The 23,564-nt window shown below is 45.5% G+C and overlaps 1 protein-coding gene across 12 annotated transcripts in view; it reads left to right on the forward strand.

Moving 5' to 3' along the window:
- Positions 1–23,564, forward strand: part of LOC129851436 (neuron navigator 1-like) — a 151,330-nt gene that overhangs the window by 108,281 nt on the left and 19,485 nt on the right. For 8 of the 12 annotated variants that reach the window (XM_055917967.1, XM_055917963.1, XM_055917968.1 and 5 more), the window contains 9 exons: positions 1,273–1,585; positions 9,719–10,511; positions 10,896–11,351; positions 11,571–11,621; positions 11,739–11,899; positions 12,752–12,940; positions 16,495–16,547; positions 19,254–19,277; positions 19,730–19,807. In XM_055917967.1, coding sequence (XP_055773942.1) covers positions 1,273–1,585; positions 9,719–10,511; positions 10,896–11,351; positions 11,571–11,621; positions 11,739–11,899; positions 12,752–12,940; positions 16,495–16,547; positions 19,254–19,277; positions 19,730–19,807 — 2,118 coding nt within the window. The remainder of the gene's footprint in view (positions 1–1,272; positions 1,586–9,718; positions 10,512–10,895; positions 11,352–11,570; positions 11,622–11,738; positions 11,900–12,751; positions 12,941–16,494; positions 16,548–19,253; positions 19,278–19,729; positions 19,808–23,564) is intronic. The other 4 variants (XM_055917966.1, XM_055917975.1, XM_055917972.1 and 1 more) reach the window with 1 other exon arrangement.

The raw sequence follows: 23,564 nt of genomic DNA on the forward strand, positions 1-23,564 counted from the left end.
ATCAATCAACGGTTTCTGGTTGGGGAAGGTTTTAATAGTCATTGTGGGTACAATATCACCGATGCACTTGCTAATAAACTCGCTCACCGAATCAGCGTATACATCAATGTTGTTGTCTGAGGCTAACCAGAACATATCCCAGTCCACGTGATCAAAGCAATCTTGAAACGTGGAATCAGATTCGTCAGACCAGCGTTGAACAGACCTGAGCACGGGCGTTTCCTGTTTTAGTTTCTATCTATGGACCGCCCCACTAAACCAGTGTCCATCTTGTATTAACAGACTTCTGCTCAGGGACGCGTTAGGTGAAACAGCATTGTGTCCTTGTTGTTTTGATGAATGAGTCTTGCGCTGCTCAACAAAGAGGAGAGCAGAGGTGATTCAATATAGTTGGGGTGAATTGTGCCCTACAGGAAGGTACTATATTGTTTTGGCCATTCCCAGCCTTGGCCACCGTGCTGAACGTTATTGTAAGGAAAGGTCAGAGTGAATCATTCTCAGCTGGCTCTAGTTTAATTGGACAGTTAATATTGTGCCTGCCCCGCAGACCACGAAAGAGCAGTCGTTACGTAATATGGTAGCAGCGGCTTAGAAAGGGGAGGGTGTTGAAAAACATTGAAAATAGCTGAAGCAAAACTGGGGCATTTGGAATCGAGTACACTGTTAAATCAGCCCAGATTGACCAACCTTTCATGTAGCACGTCATCCACAATGCATGTCATGAGCATGTAATGTGGCTTCAGAACGCCAAGTCAAAAAGACTGATCATCCATGATGCACCAGCATTTATGGGATTTAAAGGAGAACATGATTCATCCTTGATTCATTCTTTCTATTAGTGACTACTGCAGTGAAAGACTCCTCAGATCATAACATAGTGACTGCAGTGAATCTCTGATGTTAAACAGTACAGGCTTATCAGTTCCTCCCACATGCTCTCTCTCTGAAATGCACAGAGACACTCAGACGAGACAGCAGAGATTACTGAGTGTAAACTAAGGATCTGGCAGAGATAACAAACACAGTGTCTCATATGTACTGTACGCACACACACACACCTGGCTGCCTCTCACATGATCCCTACAATTCCATTTTTTAAATTCAGAAAATTCAAGAATTCCTAAATCTGAATTTGGATAAATTTTCTTCATTGATTGAACTGAAATGGAATTTACTTCAACACTGTGTTTACCATTGTGACCATACAAATATAATTTTCCATTTGCAGAATACTTCATATCTCAATGGTTATGTCCCTATGTCCTTATGCAGCTCCGCACCGATGCTGAGAAGCGCTCTCTGGTGGAGAGTGGCCTGTCCTGGTACAGTGAGGATGCCAAGGCCGCACGCAAGATGGACGGGGGCAGCTACGAAACTGGGAGCCTCAAGACCGAGACCCCCAGCAAGTGGAGGAAGTCCTCCAGACCCATGGAGGGTGCTAGTGAGGACGTGGGGGTCAAAGGGGAACTGAGGAAGCCCCAGATCCTGGGTCAGCCAGGGAACTTTAATAAGAAGGGGCGCCACCCTCCTGTGGGCGTGACCTCACCCATTACCCACACCTCTCAGAGCGTGCTCAAAGTGGCAGGTCAGATTGAATAACATGTGTTATCTCTCTCTCGCTCTGTCTCTCTCGCTCTGCCTCTCTCGCTCTGCCTTTTTTGCTCTGCCTCTCTCGCTCTGCCTGTCTTGCTCTAAGGTCTTTCTCAATTCAATTCAGTTTGCTTTATTGTCATGATGTAACAATGTACATATTGCCAAAGCTTACTTTGAAAATGTACAATATTAACATAATTAATAATAATAATCAATATTGTCAACAGAACAATGGTAACAACAATAACCAAGGGTCAAAATAACCATACATTGAACAATAACAATAAGCATAGAGAACATGTGTAGGTTGCTTGGTCTGTCAGACACTGTCCCTTATCTTATGGCAGGGAGCAATGTAGTGCGCTGCCAACCCACAGCTCTCTGTTTGCCTCCCCCCAACAGGACAGATAGCCTATCCTCATCAGAGAGGTCTTTGAAACATTGAATAAGGGGAAATGAAACTCTCTGTCTCGGGTTCTGCTGTAGTGAAGTGGTTGCACAGCCTTTGTTTTCCTGTGTCTACCCTTCTCAATGGCAAGGCTGTGCTCACTGCTCAATGAGCCTGTACTTTCTCAAGTTTATTTATTTTTTTAAATATTTTTTTATCCCTTTTTCTCCCCAATTTCGTGATATCCAATTAGTAGTTACAGTCTTGTCCCATCGCTGCAACTTCCGCACAGACTCGGGAGAGTCAAAGGTCGAGAGCCGTGTGTCCTCCAAAACACGACCCAGCCAAACCCCCCGGTTGCGGCCGGCTGCGACAGAGCCTGGACTCGAACCAGGATCTCTAGAGGCACGGCTAACACCACTGCCCCACTTGGAAGGCCCCCATCAAGTTTTTTCTAAGGTTTTGATCAGTAACCAGGGTAAAATTCTTTGCCACGGTGTACAGTCGATTTAGGGCCAGATAGCACAGCATTTTGCTTTGTGCTTGTGTTTCCCAATACATAATGAGGTTTTGTTTGGACTGTGTTGTAATTTATTTTGATCTGATTGATTGGATGTTCTGGTCCTGAGGCTTCAGTGTGTTAGTAGAACAGGTTTGTGAACTCAGCCCCAGGACCAGCTGGATGAGGGTCCTGAGGCTTCAGTGTGTTAGTAGAACAGGTTTGTGAACTCAGCCCAAGGACCAGCTGGGTGAGGGGACTCTATTTTTTTGCTCAGCTCTTGGTATTGCAGGGCTTGGTAATGGTATGAGAGGGGGTCACTGTATTTTAGATGTTTCTATAACTTAATTGCTCTTTTTGGAGTTTATTAGTGGATATTGGCCTAACTCTGCCCTGCATGCATTGTTTGTAGTTTTCCTCTGGACACGTAGGAGAATCTTACAGAACTCTGCAGTCAGGGTTTCAATGGGGTGTTTGTCACATTGGTTGAAATCTTGTTTTGCAAGTGGACCCCACACCTCGCTGCCATAAAGTGTAATTGGTTCAATGACACATTCAATTTGAGTTTGTTTTTTAATGGCGTAGAATGCCCTGCGTGTTCTGTCTCAGTTTATTCACTGCATCATTAATGTGCCTAGTTGAGCTTATTTTTAACCCTACGTAATTGTAGTGTGTGCAGTACTATATATATTTTGTACCAATTGAGAACTTTGGTCTAATTCTCTGAGATCTGGATCTTCTCTGGAAAATCATTATTTTTGTGTTTTTGGGGTTTACTGCCAGGGCCCAGGTCTCTCTCTCCCTCTCTCTCTCTCTCTCGCGCTCGCTCTCGCGCTCGCTCTCTCTGCACTATACACCCTGTTGTTGGTCCGGTCCTGTTGAGTTGGCAGTAACTTAGCAATTTGATGATTTAATATGAAATCATTATTCCAAGTGACTGCTATACAGGAAAGGGTTTTTACTGTTTGCATTCATAAAGAGTGTGTTTGTGTTAAAGTAGAAGTATGAATGGCGTGACATCTTCGGGGGAGGAAACATGATTGTTAACTTGTTTTGCAAGATATCTTTGTCGTCCATAACCTCCCCTAAATGGATTCCACATGGAGAGTAGCCACAGCCAGCGGATATCTGCTTGATATCAAATGAAATGTTGAAAGTCTGTGCCAGAGTTTGATTGGAAGGCCTAGTACTGTACAAGAACACAGAGAAGAAATACCAGTGTATTCCATGCAGAACAAGGATCATCTCTTTGGGTTTCCCTCTTGGTTAATCTTCCCATGCTTCTTATCAAAGACAAACTGTAAAACACTGTCTGTGAAGCATTCTTTGTCTTATAGCTTCCTCTCTAACTTTAAGCATCAGCTGTCAGAGCAGCTTACCGATCACTGTACCTGTACACAGCCTCCAGTATTAACACTAAATTATAATTATTTCGCCTCTATGGTCTATTTCTTGCCTTACCTCCCTAGTCTTCTACATTTGCACACACTGTACATAGATTTTTTCTATTGTGTTATCGACTGTACGTTTGTTTATGTGTAACTCTGTGTTGTTGTTTTTGTCGCACTGCTTTGCTTTACGTTGGCCAGGTCGCAGTTGGAAATGAGAACTTGTTCTCAACTGGCATACCTGGTTAAATATAGGTGAAAAAAAAATATTTTGAAAATATTTTCACTCCATACCTGAGTTTGAGGACTACGGATACCTCATTAACCTTTATGGGCAGTATCAGTAGAAAAATGACATTTAAAAAGCAACAAAAGGTTTCCTTTTGTGCAAAGTGCAGAGTGCAGTATGGCATTTCAAATTGCGGGTGTGTGACTTGTTTCTTAATTAACCGTTTTTTTTTAAATCATATTTTTCTCTGATTCATAGTTCAAGTAAAAATGTTGTCACGCCCTGGCCTTATTATTCTTTGTTTTCTTTATTATTTTAGTTAGGTCAGGGTGTGACATGGGGAATGTTTATGTTTTGTTGTTTTGGGTGTTTATTTGGTAAAGGGGTTAATGGGTGTAGTATATGGTTTTGTGTTGAGTGTAGATGTTTAGCATTGTCTATGGTGGTTAGTTATCTAGGGGAGTCTATGGTTGCCTGAATGAGTTCCCAATTAGAGACAGCTGATTTCGGTTGTCTCTGATTGGGAGCCTTATTTAGGGTAGCCATAGGCTCTCATTGGTTGTGGGTAATTGTCTATGTAAGAACGTTTGTAGCCTGTTTGTATGTGCACAACGTTTGTAGCTTCACGGTCGTTTTGTTGTTTTGTATAGTTTTGTTAAAGTGTTTCGTGTCGTGTTCATCTTCGTCTTTTAAATAAAAAAAGAGAAGATGTATTCATATCCAGCTGCGCCTTGGTCCTCATTCTCTCCAGTACACGATCGTGACAGAATTACCCACCATAGGACCAAGCGGCATGGAAGGCGGCAACAGGACCTAACCACAAAGGATTTCTGGACATGGGAGGAGATACTGGATGGTAAGGGGCCTTGGGATCAACCTGGAGAATATCGCCTCCCTCGTGAAGAGCTGGAGGCAGCGAAAGCCGAGAGGAGGCGATATGAGGAGGCAGCACGGAGACAAGGCTGGAAGCCCGTGAGTACAACCCAAAAATTTCTTGGGGGGGGCCTTAAAGGGAGTGTGGCAAAGTCAGGTAGGAAACCTGCGCCTACTCCCTGTACTTACCGTGGAGAGCGAGAGTACGGGCAGACACCGTGTTACGCAGTAGAGCGCACGGTGTCTCCTGTACGCGTGCATAGCCCGGTTCGGTACATTGCAGCTCCACGTATCGGCCGGGCTAGACTGAGCGTTGAGCCATATGTCATGAAGCCGGCCCAACGCATCTGGTCACCAGTGCGTCTCCTCGGGCCGGCGTACATGGCACCAGCCTTACGCATGGTGTCCCCGGTTCGCCTACATAGGCCGGTGCGGGTTATTCCACCTCCCCGCACTGGTCAGGCGACGGGGAGCATAGAACCAGGTAAGGTTGGGCAGGCTCGGCGTTCAAGGGAGCCAGTACGCCTGCACGGTCCGGTATTTCCGGCGCCACCTCCCCGCCCCAATCCAGTACCACCAGTGCCTCCTCCGCGCACTAGCTATATGGTGCGTGTCTCCAGCCCTTTACCACCAGTGTCTAAACCACGCACCAAGCCTCCTGTGTGTCCCCAGAGTCCTGTGCGTCCTGTTGCTGCTCCCCGCACTAGCCCTGAGATGCGTGTCCCCAGCCCGGTGCCACCAGTCCCGGCACCACGCACCAGGCCTACAGTGCGCCTCAGCCGGCAGGAGTCTGCCGTCTGCACTGCAATGACTGAACTGCCCGTCTGCCAAGCGCCATCTGAGCCATCCGTCTCCCCAGCGCCATCTGAGCCATCCGTCTCCCCAGCGCCATCTGAGCCATCCGTCTGCAATGAGCCTGCAAAGCCGCCCGTCTGCCATGAGCCTGCAAAGCCGCCCGTCTGCCATGAGCCCACTGAGCCGTCCGCCAGACAGGAGCCGCTAGAGCCGCCAGCCAGACAGGAGCCGCTAGAGCCGTCCGTCAGACAGGATCTGCCAGAGCCGCCAACCAGACAGGATCTGCCAGAGCCGCCAACCAGACAGGATCTGCCAGAGCCGCCAACCAGACAGGAGCAGCCAGATCAGTCAGCCAGCCATGAGCAGCCAGATCCGTCAGCCAGCCATGAGCAGCCAGATCCGTCAGCTAGCCATGAGCAGCCAGATCCGTCAGCTAGCCATGAGCAGCCAGATCCGTCAGTTAGCCATGAGCAGCCAGATCCGTCAGCTAGCCATGAGCAGCCAGATCCGTCAGCTAGCCATGAGCAGCCAGATCCGTCAGCTAGCCATGAGCAGCCAGATCCGTCAGCTAGCCATGAGCAGCCAGATCCGTCAGCTAGCCATGAGCAGCCAGATCCGTCAGCCAGCCATGAGCAGCCAGATCAGTCAGCCAGCCATGAGCAGCCAGATCAGTCAGCCAGCCATGAGCAGCCAGATCAGTTAGCCAGCCATGAGCAGCCAGATCCGTTAGCCAGCCATGAGCAGCCAGATCTGTCAGCCAGCCATGGGCCGTCCCTCAGTCCGGAGCTGCAGTCCCTCAGTCCGGAGCTGCAGTCCCTCAGTCCGGAGCTGCCATTCCTCAGTCCGGAGCTGCCCCTTACCCTGGAGCTGCCCCTTACCCTGGTGCTGCCCCTTACCCTGGTGCTGCCCCTTACCCTGGTGCTGCCCCTTACCCTGGTACTGCCCCTTATCCTGGTACTGCCCCTTATCCTGGTACTGTCCCTTACCCTGGTACTGTCCTTTAGTCCGGAACTGCCCCTTAATGCAATGGGGTTAATGTGGAGGGGGGTCGTTTGGAGAAAGCCTAGGAGGTGGTTAGGTACTGTGGTGACGAGGGGACTACGACCAGAGCCGGAGCCGCCACCGTGGAGGGGAGCCCACCCAGACCCTCCCCTAGACTGTGTATGGTGCGCCCGGAGTTCGCGCCTCAAGGGGGGGGTTATGTCACGCCCTGGCCTTATTATTCTTTGTTTTCTTTATTATTTTAGTTAGGTCAGGGTGTGACATGGGGATTGTTTATGTTTTGTTGTTTTGGGTGTTTATTTGGTAAAGGGGTTAATGGGTGTAGTATATGGTTTTGTGTAGATGTTTAGCATTGTCTATGGTGGTTAGTTATCTAGGGGAGTCTATGGTTGCCTGAATGAGTTCCCAATTAGAGACAGCTGATTTCGGTTGTCTCTGATTGGGAGCCTTATTTAGGGTAGCCATAGGCTCTCATTGGTTGTGGGTAATTGTCTATGTAAGAACGTTTGTAGCCTGTTTGTATGTGCACAACGTTTGTAGCTTCACGGTCGTTTTGTTGTTTTGTATAGTTTTGTTAAAGTGTTTCGTGTCGTGTTCATCTTCGTCTTTTAAATAAAAAAAGAGAAGATGTATTCATATCCAGCTGCGCCTTGGTCCTCATTCTCTCCAGTACACGATCGTGACAAATGTATATTTTTCAGACTAAGACATAGTAGCAAGATTGTGCAGCAGTGGAGGCTGCTGATGGGAGGATGGCTCTTTATAATGGCTGGAATGGAGTACAATGGCTGGAATTGAGTGAATGGAATGGTATCACACACGTTCGATACCATTCCATTCACTCCATTTCATCCATTATTAGGAGCCGTCCTCCCCTCAGCAGCCTCCACTGGTGTGCGATGTAGTGCATTACCTTTTATTCAGCCTAAAGCCAGTTCTATGGATCTATTGTTTGCTAGTAATGAAATGCAGCGGATTACAATGATGTGTAGTGACTCATCCATCTGATCACAGCAATAATGTTGTGTTTAGGGGTTATTTAATTCCTTGCAATCTAATTATGATTGAACAATAGAGGAAACAATCAAACTGCAGTTCAATTTCCTGACTGATGCAATTTATTGTAATGCCCTCGACCACTTATTTGCCTGATTAATGTGGCTGATTAGGAGGCTTTATGTTTCTTGGCATCATTCTCTGGGCTAAAAATGCAGTCTTGTGATATTCCCAAACAGACACTATTTTCTTTTTACATTCCCCAATCAGTTATGCTGCTTTATATGTCTGATTGTATCTTGAATTCCATTGACGGTGTCCAATTGAGGCTATTGCACATGGGAAAGACTGGCAGCTATTTTACGGGTCTTTGCTTTTGCTTTCTTAACTAACCTTCACCTTTTCTCCCTGACTGAGTGACATGCACTGTTACTTTATAACGCCTGTGTTATTCCTTAAGAGTCTATTGACGCGCCCGTTCGTCAATCTAAGTAACATAATTTAAAAAAATCCCCATTTAAAGTCTGTCAGTTTAAGCTAGAGAAATCATTTTCCATGGGCAGCGTCTCAATCCTCCGATATCGGCCTTCCACATCTGCGGTGGAAGATGGCCAGGCTACAGCGCTGTTTGTCAGAGCATGAGACATCCAGGAAATCAGCCTTCTGATGAAAATGTCTGTAGCGTCCGAACAGTTTGCCCTACAAACTAATATGACCACTCTATGGAAAGATGAGACCCACACGATCACGGTGGGAAGTCGGTTCAGCCGATGTGCCAGCTTCTGTCTGCAGGTACCGAACCGTTTGGGCTACAAGCTATTATGATCCCACTATGGAAAGGGGATATTCTGCTTTACAACCCTCACAAATGTCATGGGACTCATCTGAAGGAAACCCGGGACCAGTTTAAAAAGCGAATGGGAGTATGAAGGTAGTGTTGTAACAACAACAAAAAGGGGTTAAAGGTGTGTCTAAAAAACAACAATATTTCCCGAGCTTTCTTGTATCTCCTAAAAATAGGACAGACACTTCAAAACCTTATTCCTTATGATACTTTTTTTACTGTCTGCCATTTAATAATGTGTTTGTTCTGTCTGTTTTGCCATTTCTGAATGTGTTTGTTATTCAATGTGTTTCTATGGGCTATAGTAATAAAGACCAAATGAAATAAAACCAATGTATACCTACAGGGGTCCTAAAATGATCCATGGTATGACCATCTTAAAACAATTTCATATGTTAGCTTAGTAAGCCCCCCCAATAATGCATGCATTTATAAATGTGTCTGAAAAACATTTTTGTGACTTGTACATGTCAAGTTGCCTGAATAATATGAATGAGTTACAAAGTGCAATTAATAAAAACTAAGCCTTTCCCTAATTTTGTCAGTCACCAAAGTATTTGCCCATTGCATTTCATTACGTCTTGGTCAAGGGCCCAGTTTGTCAACCAGACACGTCTGCAGTACCTCTGAGATGTTTGTGGCTGTATGTTGGTGACTAGTTTTCTTCATCTAGCGAACATAAACCATCTCTTATTAAATACACATGTTTCTTGTTATATACAGCTGTTTTTATGTGACCAAGTAGCCATTAAGCCATAGGGTATTGTTCTGGTCGTCCAACATTAGTCATGATGGTGTCATCCACATCCAGCCAGTTGACTGATGCTTTCTTCACACTTGATCTATATGCAACGGTCCACTTTCAGCTCCACTCATTATTACAGCTGGTAGCTGACTAATCATGACTATTGATAGTGGTATGGTTGAATCTAATCTCTCTCAATTCAATTTAAGGGCTTTATTGGCATGGGAAACATATGTTAACATTGCCAATGCAAGTGAAGTAGATAATAAACAAAAGTGAAAACTTTTTTTTTTACATTAAACATTACATTATCAAAAGTTCCAAAAGAATGAAGACATTTATCTCTCTATCTCTCTCTCTTTGCAGCACCAAAGAGTGACCACAGGGCGGTGGACAAGACAAAGATGTCTGTGAAGGCTTCTGGGCTGCAGCGATCTCGTTCTGACGCCGGGAGGGATCATCTTCCACAGCAACGGGAACTCCGCAAGCCCCCATCCGGCCTGGTCAAGCCCTCTGCCGGGGCCTCGTTCGGCTACAAGAGGCTCCCGACCCCCAGCACCGCCACCGTCATGACAGCAGGGGGCAGTACCATCTCTAGTGGCTCTGCCACCGTGGGCAAGATGCCCAAGTCTTCTGGCATCCCTGTGAAGCCTCTGGGAGTTGGAGGAGGAAGAGGGGAACGTAAGAATAGCTTTGACGCCACTGGCAGTGAGGAGGGGGGCTTCCTTGGGCCCAGCGCCCGTAACAGCCTCCAGTACCGCAGCCTGCCACGCCCCGCCAAGTCCAGCACCCTCAGCCTGATCAGCCGCCCTGGATCGGCCCGGCCCGCCAGCAGCAGCAGCATGGAGCCCGGCCTGCTCAGCCTGAAGCCTGTCTCCATGGCCTGCACCGGCCCCAGGGGGAAAGAGCCCGGCAGTGGAAGCACTAAGGGGGCCAGTCAAAGAGGGAGCACAGGCCCTGTCAACCAGACAGACAGGGAGAAGGAGAAAGAGAGGGCTAAGGCCAAGGCAGTGGCGTCTGATATGGACTCCCTGTGTGGCTCCCTGAAGATGGCAGACTGTCAGGGTGATTCCACTAGGGAGGCTAGCGCCAAACTGCATGGGCTGCGTAGGGCCAGCAGCAGCAAATACCCTGAGCTCTCATCACCCACCACTCAGAGGTAAAGTCACCATCCAGATACATTCCTACAGTACATTACAATTGTGCAATTTTTTGTTACAGTACTCCTTTTGCGGTGGTATGAGGTTAATAGAACCAGTTACATATATTACTCTGTTAGTGTTGACCCAGTTTGCTCAGCTGATTGTTCTAAGATATTTTAGGAAGAGTTACTGTGTAATTTTTTGAAACTACTCAAACCGCTTTTATAGACATAAGAGAACAACACAGCAAGAAAACAAGTCACTGTCATTTTGTGTGCTGTGTTGTCATGTCTTTTTCATGCCAGGCCTGAGAACAAGTCCAGAACAGCAGGGTCTCTGGAGACATCCTGGTGCTGGATGGTTCTGGATCTGACATTCTGTCTCTCATATCTAATTCATAGGATGCTGAGCTGCAAATCTCTGGGTCGGCCTCCGAGCCTGGCACACCTGGACAAGGTCAACTCCAACAGCCTGGACTCGTGCGTGACCATTCAGGACCTCCCTCCTAAAGTGCCCCCCTACTCCAAGCTCCAGGACCTGGCTGGATCTGGGCCACGCAGCACCATCCCCCGGGGCCTCACCCCCAGCCCAGCCCCCATCCTGCACCTCGACTCCCCCAGCTGCTACCCCAGCCAGACCCTGTCCATGGGCAGCTCTCCGCTGCTCTACCCCAAACTGTCTGGCCTACACCGCAGCATGGAGTCACTTCCCCTCACCATGAGTGTTCCTCCCAGTGGAGGATATATCCGGGCAGAGTCCAGAGACAGGGACAGCTACAGAGACAGGGACAGGGAGGAGACGAGGAGCACGGGGACCTGGGGTGCTGGGAGCAGGACCTCCCTCAATCTCCCAGACAGGTGGGTCTAGACAGGAGCAAGACCCTGATGATGGGGTGAAATAGGTTTCGGAACCCTGTACTTCACCAGTCAGTATCTGTATGTAGGAACATACTATAATCAAACTGTTGCCATCTTTCTACTGCATCTGAGATTTTATTAATAACAAGATGTTCTACTATCATTGATTGTTTGATAGCAGAAAAGGTAATTATTGTTGTCTTGTTCTTTCTCTACAAGTTTGCAAACAGACAGAAACACCTTACCCAAGAAAGGATTAGGGTATGTCAAGTAAGTTTTTCATTGTTTTATGACACATTTGCTGTATCCAATGTACAAATGATGTAGTATATTTTTCTCATCCGAGGCACGTTTAATTGTTGCTTTCTTCTCCATGCCCTGCTCCAGTCGCTACAGCTCTGGTCTGTCAGAGGATCAGTCGGAGGGGAAGGAGAGGCGTCACTCTCACACCGCAGTGAGCCTGATGGAGAGCGAGAGCCCCCCTCAGCTGCCATCGCCCACCCACATGCCCCACCTCTCCTCTGGCAGGGCTGTCCTCACTAACGTGGGTGAGTCTCAGTCTACTGCACCTTTATCCATCCACAGCCCTGCGGCTCTGAAGGCTGACTTGGAAAACTCTGTGTAACTCTAAACTCTCATTCAGACTAATCGTCCTGCTGGTCTGTATTTCAACACAGATACATCTGAAAGGTTTAAGGCACAGGTTGAAAGCAGCAGTAACAGCTCGGCAGCAGGGGATGCATTTACTTTGAGTATAAACCAGTCCGTGTGATGTTGGTCGTGTTGAATTATAGAAACACATAACGCTCCTTTAGAATGAACCTGGGAATACAGTAAATGTGTATCCACTGAAGTACATTAACACCCTGTTGACGTTACAGTTCAGCAATTGTTCTAATCATATTCAGAACTAATCAAGTTACATAGTTAAATATATATTTTATAGCTAAGATTTGGCTGTCAGTAAAATATGATGATCTCTTATATGTGTACTGATGAAGCGTGAATAAGCAGGAGATATAAAAGACGCTCTGAGTAAAGCAATGCTATGTATCTATATATATACTCTATATCACTTTGACTGTTTGTGGAACACGAGTGTCTCCTTACACTGAGTCATCAAAGTGAGGTTCCCCTCGGGAGTGTGTGTCGGTGTGTGTGTGTGTCGGTGTGTGAGTGACTGACTGTGTGAGTGAGTGCAGGTATGTGTGAGTGAGTGCAGGTATGTGTGAGTGAGTGCAGGTATGTGTGAGTGAGTGCAGGTATGTGTGAGTGAGTGCAGGTATGTGTGAGTGAATGCAGATATATGGGAGTGTGTGAGTATGTAGTGTACGTGCGTGCCTCATACAGTTTCTGTGCCAGTCTGCCTCTTACCCATGCCAATTTTCCTGCCCTCCCAGTTGCCCCTATCCCGAGTGGTGCCCCCAGGATAACCCGCTCCAACAGTATCCCCACCAACGACATGGCCTTCGACCTGTACGGCTCCCCTCCACTGGGCAGCACCATGTCACTGGCCGACCGGCCCAAGAGCATGATGCGCTCTGGATCCTTCCGCGAGCCTGGGGATGACTGTGAGACAGCTAGCACATGTAAGTAACCTGTATACAAATATATCATTGCATTTCTAAAGCTGGCCTCTATGGCTTCATGTCTAAAGCTGGCCTCTATGGCTTCATGTCTAAAGCTGGCTTCTATGGCTTCATGTCTAAAGCTGGCCTCTATGGCTCCATTTCTAAAGCTGGCCTCTATGGCTTCATGTCTAAAGCTGGCCTCTATGGCTTCATGTCTAAAGCTGGCTTCTATGGCTTCATGTCTAAAGCTGGCCTCTATGGCTTCATGTCTAAAGCTGGCCTCTATGGCTTCATGTCTAAAGCTGACCTCTATGGCTTCATGTCTAAAGCTGGCCTCTATGGCTTCATGTCTAAAGCTGGATTCTATGACTCCATGTCTAAAGCTGGATTCTATGACTCCATGTCTAAAGCTGGCCTCTATGGCTTCATGTCTAAAGCTGGATTCTATGGCTCCATGTCTAAAGCTGGCCTCTATGGCTTCATGTCTAAAGCTGGCCTCTATGGCTTCATGTCTAAAGCTGGCCTCTATAGCTTCATGTCTAAAGCTGGCCTCTATGGCTTCATGTCTAAAGCTGGTCTCTATGGCTTCATGTCTAAAGCTGGCCTCTATGGCTTCATGTCTAAAGCTGGCCTCTATAGCTTCATTTCTAAAGCTGGCCTCTATGGCTTAATGTCTAAAGCTGGCCTCTATGGCTTCATGTCTAAAGCTGGCCTCTATGGCTTCATGTCTAAAGCTGGCCTCTATGGCTTCATGTCTAAAGCTGGCCTCTATGGCTCCATGTCTAAAGCTGGATTCTATGGCTCCATGTCTAAAGCTGGACCCTATGGCTCCATGTCTAAAGCTGGACCCTGTGGCTCCATGTCTAAAGCTGTGGCTCCATTTCTATGGCTTCATGTCTAAAGCTGGATTCTATGGCTTCATGTCTAAAGCTGGATTCTATGGCTCCATGTCTAAAGCTGGACCCTATGGCTCCATGTCTAAAGCTGTGGCTCCATTTCTATGGCTTCATGTCTAAAGCCGTGGCTCCATTTCTATGGCTGGCCCATGCTGGTTTGTCCTTCTTCTACTGTGGCCCTCAGTTAATAAAGAAACCAGGTTGGAGGTCAGCTCCATTTCAATTCAGGAAATTCATTGAAAATCCAATGGTGAAGGTGCATAAAGATGTAAGAAATTTTAATATGACGTCTTCGTTTGAGGACTATCCACAGACTTTTTAAACTACGGTGTGCGATATGGTTCAATGTGCCTATAAATCAGCACAATCTACTTTATTTTTTCAAATTGTGCCCGTGTTGAAGCTTGAATTGTGATTATGTACACTGCTCAAAAAAATAAAGGGAACACTTAAACAACACAATGTAACTCCAAGTCAATCACACTTCTGTGAAATCAAACTGTCCACTTAGGAAGCAACACTGATTGACAATAAATATCACATGCTGTTGTGCAAATGGAATAGACAAAAGGTGGAAATTATAGGCAATTAGCAAGACACCCCCAATAAAGGAATGGTTCTGCAGGTGGTGACCACAGACCACTTCTCAGTTCCTATGCTTCCTGGCTGATGTTTTGGTCACTTTTGAATGCTGGCGGTGCTTTCACTCTAGTGGTAGCATGAGACGGAGCCTACAACCCACACAAGTGGCTCAGGTAGTGCAGTTCATCCAGGATGGCACATCAATGCGAGCTGTGGCAAAAAGGTTTGCTGTGTCTGTCAGCATAGTGTCCAGAGCATGCAGGCGCTACCAGGAGAGAGGCCAGTACATCAGGAGACGTGGAGGAGGCCGTAGGAGGGCAACAACCCAGCAGCAGGACCGCTACCTCCGCCTTTGTGCAAGGAGGAGCACTGCCCGAGCCCTGCAAAATGACCTCCAGCAGGCCACAAATGTGCATGTGTCAGCATGGTCTCACAAAGGATCTCTTCTCGGTACCTAATGGCAGTCAGGCTACCTCTGGCGAGCACATGGAGGGCTGTGCGTCCCCACAAAGAAATGCCACCCCACACCATGACTGACCCACCGCCAAACTGGTCATGCTGGAGGATGTTGCAGGCAGCAGAACGTTCTCCACGGCGTCTCCAGACTCTGTCACGTCTGTCACATGTGCTCAGTGTGAACCTGCTTTCATCTGTGAAGGGCACAGGGCGCCAGTGGCAAATTTGCCAATCTTGGTGTTCTCTGGCAAATGCCAAACGTCCTGCACAGTGTGGGGCTGTAAGCACAACCCCCACCTGTGGACGTCGGGCCCTCATACCACCCTCATGGAGTCTGTTTCTGACCGTTTGAGCAGACACATGCACATTTGTGGCCTGCTGGAGGTCATTTTGCAGGGCTCGGGCAGTGCTCCTCCTTGCACAAAGGCGGAGGTAGCGGTCCTGCTGCTGGGTTGTGTCCCTCCTACGGCCTCCTCCACGTCTCCTGATGTACTGGCCTGTCTCTTGGTAGCGACTCCATGCTCTGGACACTACGCTGACAGACACAGCAAACCTTTTTGCCACAGCTCGCATTGATGTGCCATCCTGGATGAACTGCACTACCTGAGCCACTTGTGTGGGTTGTAGACTTCGTCTCATGCTACCACTAGAGTGAAAGCACCGCCAGCATTCAAAAGTGACCAAAACATCAGCCAGGAAACATAGGAACTGAGAAGTGGTCTGTGGGCACCACCTGCAGAACCATTCCTTTATTGGGGGTGTCTTGCTAATTGCCTATAATTTCCACCTTTTGTCTATTCCATTTGCACAACAGCATGTGACATTTATTGTCAATCAGTGTTGCTTCCTAAGTGGACAGTTTGATTTCACAGAAGTGTGATTGACTTGGAGTTACATTGTGTTGTTTAAGTGTTCCCTTTATTTTTTTGAGCAGTGTATATTGTTCTAATGAACATACAAAAACATTGTAACGGAGAGCACTGTACAATGCGGAGAACTTAGAAAATGTGGCGTTTGTGGAAGGTACATGGGGACCGCCATCTTTATGCACCTTCGCCATTTCCATTTGAGTGACTGTGTTGAGTTTTCATGACTTGAAATGTCTATTTATTCACTCCCTGAATAGACTAAAGGGGAAAGGATCTTAATCCAACCCTGTGGAACACATTCCCCTGATGTTGCGCGCCCCCAGCCTAGACAACCCTCTAATGGTCTCCTTGAGGCTGTGTCCTCAATACAGCGAGAGAGAGGAAGCGAGAGAAAGAGAGAGTGCCTCCATGTTAGATGTGCGTTATGTAAAGGTGTAATGAGGTGACCCAGTTTGTCTCTGTCACTCCTCTAAAATCATTCATCTCTTCTTCAACATTGTCAGTGTTGGGTTATGTTTTATGTTGCTTTCTATGAAGTACTTATATACTGCCACAGGTCAACTGTAATTCATACCTTGCTGTATATCTACACTCACAGTAGCAGGTTTACTGGCTATAAAGTATTTTTTACAAATCTGAATACGATAGATTAATCACATTGTAGCATATTCTGTGAAGTCTGGATATGGCATGTCAGTATTAAACCATGTTGAATGTTTTTGCTCTCTCTGTCTCTCTCTCTGTGTTTTTTTTTCTCGACACATTTCAGTCCATGGCTCTGTTCTCTCCTTGGCTTCAAACACTTCATCCAACTATTCCTCGGTGAGTACTATAATTATTAAATAATCCAGAAATAGTTTTTTTGGCTCAGCTGTTGTGTGCCCACAGGATATACTTTCACGATTATAACAGTTGGTCCCTTCACAATGACATGACTGTGTGTGATATAGGCCTGGCCTGCCAACTGTAGAAATATAACCATGTAGTGTTTCTCTCTTGGATTGAAAACATGCCTGAAGTGAGGTGAGATGTTGTGCCAAATGTCATTGATGAGTTCCAGAGCTGTCAACGATGACTTTTTACCTCAAAACATTGGCTTTTCTCTTCTTTTCCAACTTTGTCCATGGTTTATAGATCCCTTTATTGTTTACCCAGGTCTTTACCATTATGTTTACCCAGGTCTTTACCATTATGTTTACATTCTACACAGTGGGGAGAACAAGTATTTGATACACTGCCGATGTTGCAGGTTTTCCTACTTACAAAGCATGTAGAGGTCTGTAATTTTTTATCATAGGTACACTTCAACTGTGAGAGACGGAATCTAAAACAAAAATCCAGAAAATCACATTGTATGATTTTTAAGTAATTAATTTGCATTTTAATGCATGACATAAGCATTTGATACATCAGAAAAGCAGAACTTAATATTTGGTACAGAAACCTTTGTTTGCAATTACAGAGATCATACGTTTCCTGTAGTTCTTGACCAGGTTTGCACACACTGCAGCAGGGATTTTGGCCCACTCCTCCATACAGACCTTCTCCAGATCCTTCAGATTTCGGGGCTGTCGCTGGGCAATATGGACTTTCAGCTCCCTCCAAAGATTTTCTATTGGGTTCAGGTCTGGAGACTGGCTAGGCCACTCCAGGACCTTGAGATTCTTACGGAGCCACTCCTTAGTTGCCCTGGCTGTGTGTTTCGGGTCGTTGTCATGCTGGAAGACCCAGCCACGACCAATCTTCAATGCTCTTACTGAGGGAAGGAGGTTGTTGGCCAAGATCTCGCGATACATGGCCCCATCCATCCTCCCCTCAATATGGTGCAGTCGTCCTGTCCCCTTTGCAGAAAAGCATCCCCAAAGAATTATGTTTCCACCTTCATGCTTCACGGTTGGGATGGTGTTCTTGGGGTTGTACTCATCCTTCTTCTTCCTCCAAACACGGCGAGTGGAGTTTAGACCAAAAAGCTAAATTTTTGTCTCATCAGACCACATGACCTTCTCCCATTCCTCCTCTGGATCATCCAGATGGTCATTGGCAAACTTCAGACGGGCCTGGACATGCGCTGGCTTGAGCAGGGGGACATTGCGTTTGCTGCAGGATTTTAATCCATGACGGCGTAGTGTGTTACTAATGATTTTCTTTGAGACTGTGGTCCCAGCTCTCTTCAGGTCATTGACCAGATCCTGCCGTGTAGTTCTGGGCTGATCCCTCACCTTCCTCATGATCATTCATGCCCCACGAGGTGAGATCTTGCATGGAGCCCCAGACCGAGGGTGATTGACCGTCATCTTGAACTTCTTCCATTTTCGAATAATTGCGGCAACAGTTGTTGCCTTCTCACCAAGCTGCTTGCCTATTGTCCTGTAGCCCATCCCAGCCTTGTGCAGGTCTACAATTTTAGCCCTGATGTCCTTACACAGCTCTCTGGTCTTGGCCATTGTGGAGAGGTTGGAGTCTGTTTGATTGAGTGTGTGGACAGGTGTCTTTTATACAGGTAACGAGTTCAAACAGGTGCAGTTAATACAGGTAATGAGTGGAGAACAGGAGGGATTCTTAAAGAAAAACTAACAGGTCTGTGAGAGCCGGAATTCTTACTGGTTGGTAGGTAATCAAATACTTATGTCATGCAATAAAATGCAAATGAATTACTTAAAAATCATACAATGTGATTTTCTGGATTTTTGTTTTAGATTCGGTCTATCACAGTTGAAATGTACTTATAATAAAAATGACAGACCTCTACATGCTTTGTAAGTAGAAAAACCTGCAAACTCGTCAGTGTATCAAATACTTGTTCTCCCCACTGTATATGTTTATATAAAGGGGTTTGACTGCTACTGATACACATGCCAGATAACATTTCACAATTGGTGTCCTTATATAATTCCTATAGGCCAGGGGTCCCCAATATAGGCCAGGGGTCCCCAATATAGGCCATGGGTCCCCAATATAGGCAATGAGTCCCCAATATAGGCCAGGGGTCCCCAATTACATTCAGCCACAGGCTGATTTTTCCTTGAATGGATGGTCCGGTGGGCAGAACCATAGTTTTAAAAAATTTGTACACTGCAAATTGACCGCAAGACACCCAAGAATATATAGTTTTATAGAAAAACAGAATAATTTCAAACCTTCATTACATTGGGATACGATCACACATCTATTTATGCGTAGGAATACTTGGGAACACATTTCCTAAATTAAAATCACTGATTTTACGGTCTTTCATGTCCAACAACGAAAAGTATTAAAAAAATTATAATAATTCCCGCAGGCCGAATTTGGGGAACCCTGCTATTCTACCCTGCTGAACTCCTATAGGATGCAGTCTGAACCCACTACCCTCTGTAAACCCAGGATAGTGCCTTCAACCTAAGGCCAGACTTACAGAGCTACTGTGATACTACCTCAACCAAACGTATCATCCACTGCCCCCAAGTTCACTCTCCCAAGTTCACTCTCCCAAGTTCACTCTCTCTCTTTCTTGTTGTTTCTTCTTTCCGTCCTACTATGCTCTCTAAGACCGAGGAGCGGATACAAGGAGAGGTAAGGCTGTTCCACTCTCGCCTTATCTTCATCTTCCAAATATCATCTCATTCGCTTTCGTCCATCCGTACTGTTCACGTCCATCCATTCAGCGGTGCTTTAGGATCTGAAACATTGTTGTTTTCCAGTGTTTTTAATTGATTTATTTAGCATGTTCAGAGTAACTCGACATGCAGGGATATTGCTGTACAGCAACCATGTGTCTATTGTTTTTCATCAAGTTTCCTACTTTATAATCTCATCCTCTCCCATCCATAAAGCTTTATTTTAATTTACATTTTTTATAAGCTTACTTTGTGTCATGCACCTTACCCAGCCAATACCCAATGCCATATATCACCATACAGTGTAAGGCGCTTTGAGATGTGGAGAAAATCACAGTATGGAGTTATGTTAAATTATGTTTTCCTGCACTGCCTGTCTAAAGGACCTTGTTGTCATTTTCTTCACAGCAAATCCGCAAGCTGAGACGCGAGCTGGAGAACTCCCAGGAAAAAGTGGCCAACCTGACTACCCAGCTGTCTGCCAATGTATGTAGAACATGCTTCTCACGTTTCAACCTCTGATCCTCTATATGGTGGCCATATTTGTTTCTGGCGTTGTCTAGTCTTGAGTTGCTAGGCACAAGTTGCATTGTTATGTAGTCTAAGTCTGGCCAAATCAAAACTATTGTACTGTATGCTATTCTTTTATTGTTGGCTAAATGACAATGGAGTTGGCTAAAGCAGCAACCGGTCTGGCTAGAATGGACATGAACCTTCTTATGATGGGATTAAGGGCAGCCATTTTGGTCAGGGAGTTGTTCAACTGTGGTTTGCCTGTGCTGTGATAAGATATTCTCTAAAATCAAGAATTTAAAAAATGTATCTGCACTGTATGTTTGTTAGCTAGCTAGGCAGCCAGTTTTAGAGGAATAATTCAATTTTTCAAATGAACTGCCAATATGCCAACATTCAAACAATGCAGTCAATCCACAGCGTACACTGACTGAAATCAGTTGATGATAGAACTTAGACTTAGGACTTGGGCGGCAGGTAGCCTAGTGGTTAGAGCGTTTGGCCAGTAACTGAAAGGTTGCTAGATTGAATCCCCTAGCTGACAACGTGAAAGTCTAACAAGGCAGATAACACATTGTTCCTTGGCCGTCATTGTAAATAAGAATGTGTTCTTAACTGACTTGCCTAGTTAAATAAAGGTTAAATAAAAAAAATTGACAAGTTGTAAATGCAACAAGTACTGATATTGTATTATATAATAACACACTACTTTCCAAGAAAACAAAATGTTGAACATTTATGGTCTGTTTACATATATTTAAGAGCCTTTTTATACAGATAATGTGTAAAAACACATTTAAACTATATAATTATATGACAATATTTTAGGTTGACAATAATTATATTACACAATTTTTGATATCACATGCCTTTTATTTTCTTGCATAAATCAAATCTGGATTATGCCTCTACTGCTATTAATTTCTATTAGACTGGGTTTGGATTTCTCCCTGGCTGTCTGTCATTTTCACCTCATTCATTATGTGCCTATGACTCACCTTTGTTCTACCATGATTCTATTAGGATTGATTGTGAGAGTCTGTCAACAGCAGCCTCACAACTTGTCCCATTCTACGGTAGCAGCATCCATAACAAACACATTTCTTAATGTCTGTGTTGGGACATACAGTATGATGGATGGAAGCTGTCTCTGGGTGCCAGACATTATTAATTGTGAAACATGAGAGGTGATGATGGGGTTTTTGCCACACAAGCCAACACAAAAACCATGTCTGAAAAATTCTGATATATTGATAAAGATATTATGAAGCTATTTAGATTGCCTGGATCGTCAGGCGTTGATTACTCTGATGTTGAGCTACGATAGGAAAACATGCCGTAGAGGGTGAGATCAGAAATGGTGCTGGCTGTGATAGAGGCATAAATCTATCTGTGATTTTATTGCCCAGTGTTGAAAGCATAGAACGCAATCTAACTCCCTGACCAAAATCCACTCAATGATCATGTTAATAATTCTATAGTTGTGTATTGGTTAGTTAGAGTTTGGTTCAAGAGTTTTCCCTGGCCATGTGACCTTACTAGGACAAATCCCCTGGCCATAGTTGTAGTCACTGTGCAGGTAAGTAACCATAACCTCTCCTGGAGGGGCTATGTCTGCCCTCCTTGGCCCAGTCATAGCTGAACGTGATGGTGGTTAAAGTTGGCTTTGGCCCTTGCCAGCCATGATGAACCCTACTAGAGGCTGGCTCTGGCCCCCGCTCCATACCCATACCTAGGGAGTGAGTAACACCAGCAATAGTGGTTGAGATTTATGAACCCTAGGCACCACAGGGGGGTAAAATAGCAACGCTGCACCCCCACCACGTTATGGAGCCCTTCTCTCCCCTGTACTGACACAACCTCTTCTACTCTTTCTGTACTCCACCTCCACACCCCACCTGCCCCTCCCTCCTATCACCCTCCTCCCCGCCCCTCCCTCCTATCACCCTCCTCCCTGCCCCTCCCTCCTATCACCCTCCTCCCCGCCCCTCTCATCACCTCTCTTTACCTCAGCATGACACTCCTGCTATCAGATGCTTCATACAGTATATTACATGTGTTAAGAGAGTGAATGAAATGCTGCCGTCATGCACTGTATTTGTTGAAAGAGACCATTTTCTCAAAGCTGTGGAGATATCAGTCTAAAACCAAAACTTTCTTTTCAAGAAATGCACTTGATTACTATGTGTTGCATGTTGTTTTAGCAAGTCAAAGTCCACTACAGTACTAACACTGTCCATTGGCAATACCCTTGAACATGCTCCAACCCTCTGACCTGAGTGTCTTACTGATACTGTGTGATTGAATGTGAGATGAACACAGACCTTGGTTCAGTAATAATACATTAATAAACAGTATTTATAAACAACTAATAAAACAATATAGTATGATATTATTGAATATGTTTTGCTTCAGCCCTTACCCACTGTGTCTTTATCATGTGTTAAATTGTATGACGTTGCTCTTAACTGTAGTTGATTATTACTGTAATTTGTAATAATTGATATTGAATAGCCAGCCCTCTGGCCCAATGTCTGTGTCTGTGTCTGTGTGTGTCTAGGTTGTGCGTGCGTGTGAATGTCTGCAAATAGTGTGACCCCGGCCTAATGCCACTGTCCCTCTCTCCTCCACTGTCGGCTGTATTGACTGCTGGTTCTGGAATCTCTGCTGCCCCCTGCCTGCTGGCCGCTGACTCACACCTCTGGATGCTGGGTGTAGCAGCTAGGACAGGTTTGTTGGAATGTCTGTTGCTTCCAGATCCCTCCATTCTTCGCTGTCACATGACTCTTTGATCGCCCATCCCGTCCCGCAGACTGACAGTCTAACCCGGTGATAAGGTTCCTGTCTGAGTCACCGTGTGGTGCCCCCAGCTAGGTCTCGACACCTACCTTGAATCATGTCTACAGTAGCATAAAAAAAGCAGACATTGAATATCCCTTTGAGCATGGTGAAATTATTAATTACCCTTTGGATGGTGTATCAATACACCCAGTCACTACAAAGATACAGGCATACTTCTTAACTCAGTTGCTGGAGAGGAAGGAAACTGCTCAGGGATTTCACCATGAGGCCCATTTAAAACCGAGTTGAATGGCTGTGATAGGAGAACACCGAGGATGAATCAACAACATTGTAGGTACTCCACAATACTAACCTAACTAACATAGTGAAACGAAGGTAGCTTGTACAGAATACAAATATTCTGAAACATGCATCCTGTTTGCAATAAGGCACTAAAATAAAACAAAAACAAATGTGGCAAAGAAATGAAATGTATGTCCTGAATATAAAATGTTTGGGGCAAATCCAACACAACACGTCACTGAGTACCACTCTTCATATTTTCAAGCATGGTGGTGGCTGCATCATGCTATGGGTATGCTTTTCATTGGCAAGGACTGGATAGTATTTAAGGATAAAAATAAACGGAATAGAGTTAAGCACAGGCAAAATCCTAGACGAAACCTGGTTCACTCTGCTTTCCAACACACACTGGGAGATGAATTCACCTTTCAGCAGGACAACAACCTAAAACAAAAGGCCAAATATATACTGGAGTTGCTTACCAAGATGACATTGAATGTTCCTGAGTGGTGTAGTTACAGTTTTGACTTAAATTGTCTTAAAAATCTATGGCAAGACTTGAAAATGGCTGTCTAGCAATGATCAACATCCAACTTGACAGAGCTTAAAGCTTTAAAAAATAATAATGAGCAAATATTGTAAAGTG

The sequence above is a fragment of the Salvelinus fontinalis genome, chromosome 3, assembly GCF_029448725.1.
Source record: "Salvelinus fontinalis isolate EN_2023a chromosome 3, ASM2944872v1, whole genome shotgun sequence".
NCBI lineage: Eukaryota > Metazoa > Chordata > Actinopteri > Salmoniformes > Salmonidae > Salvelinus > Salvelinus fontinalis.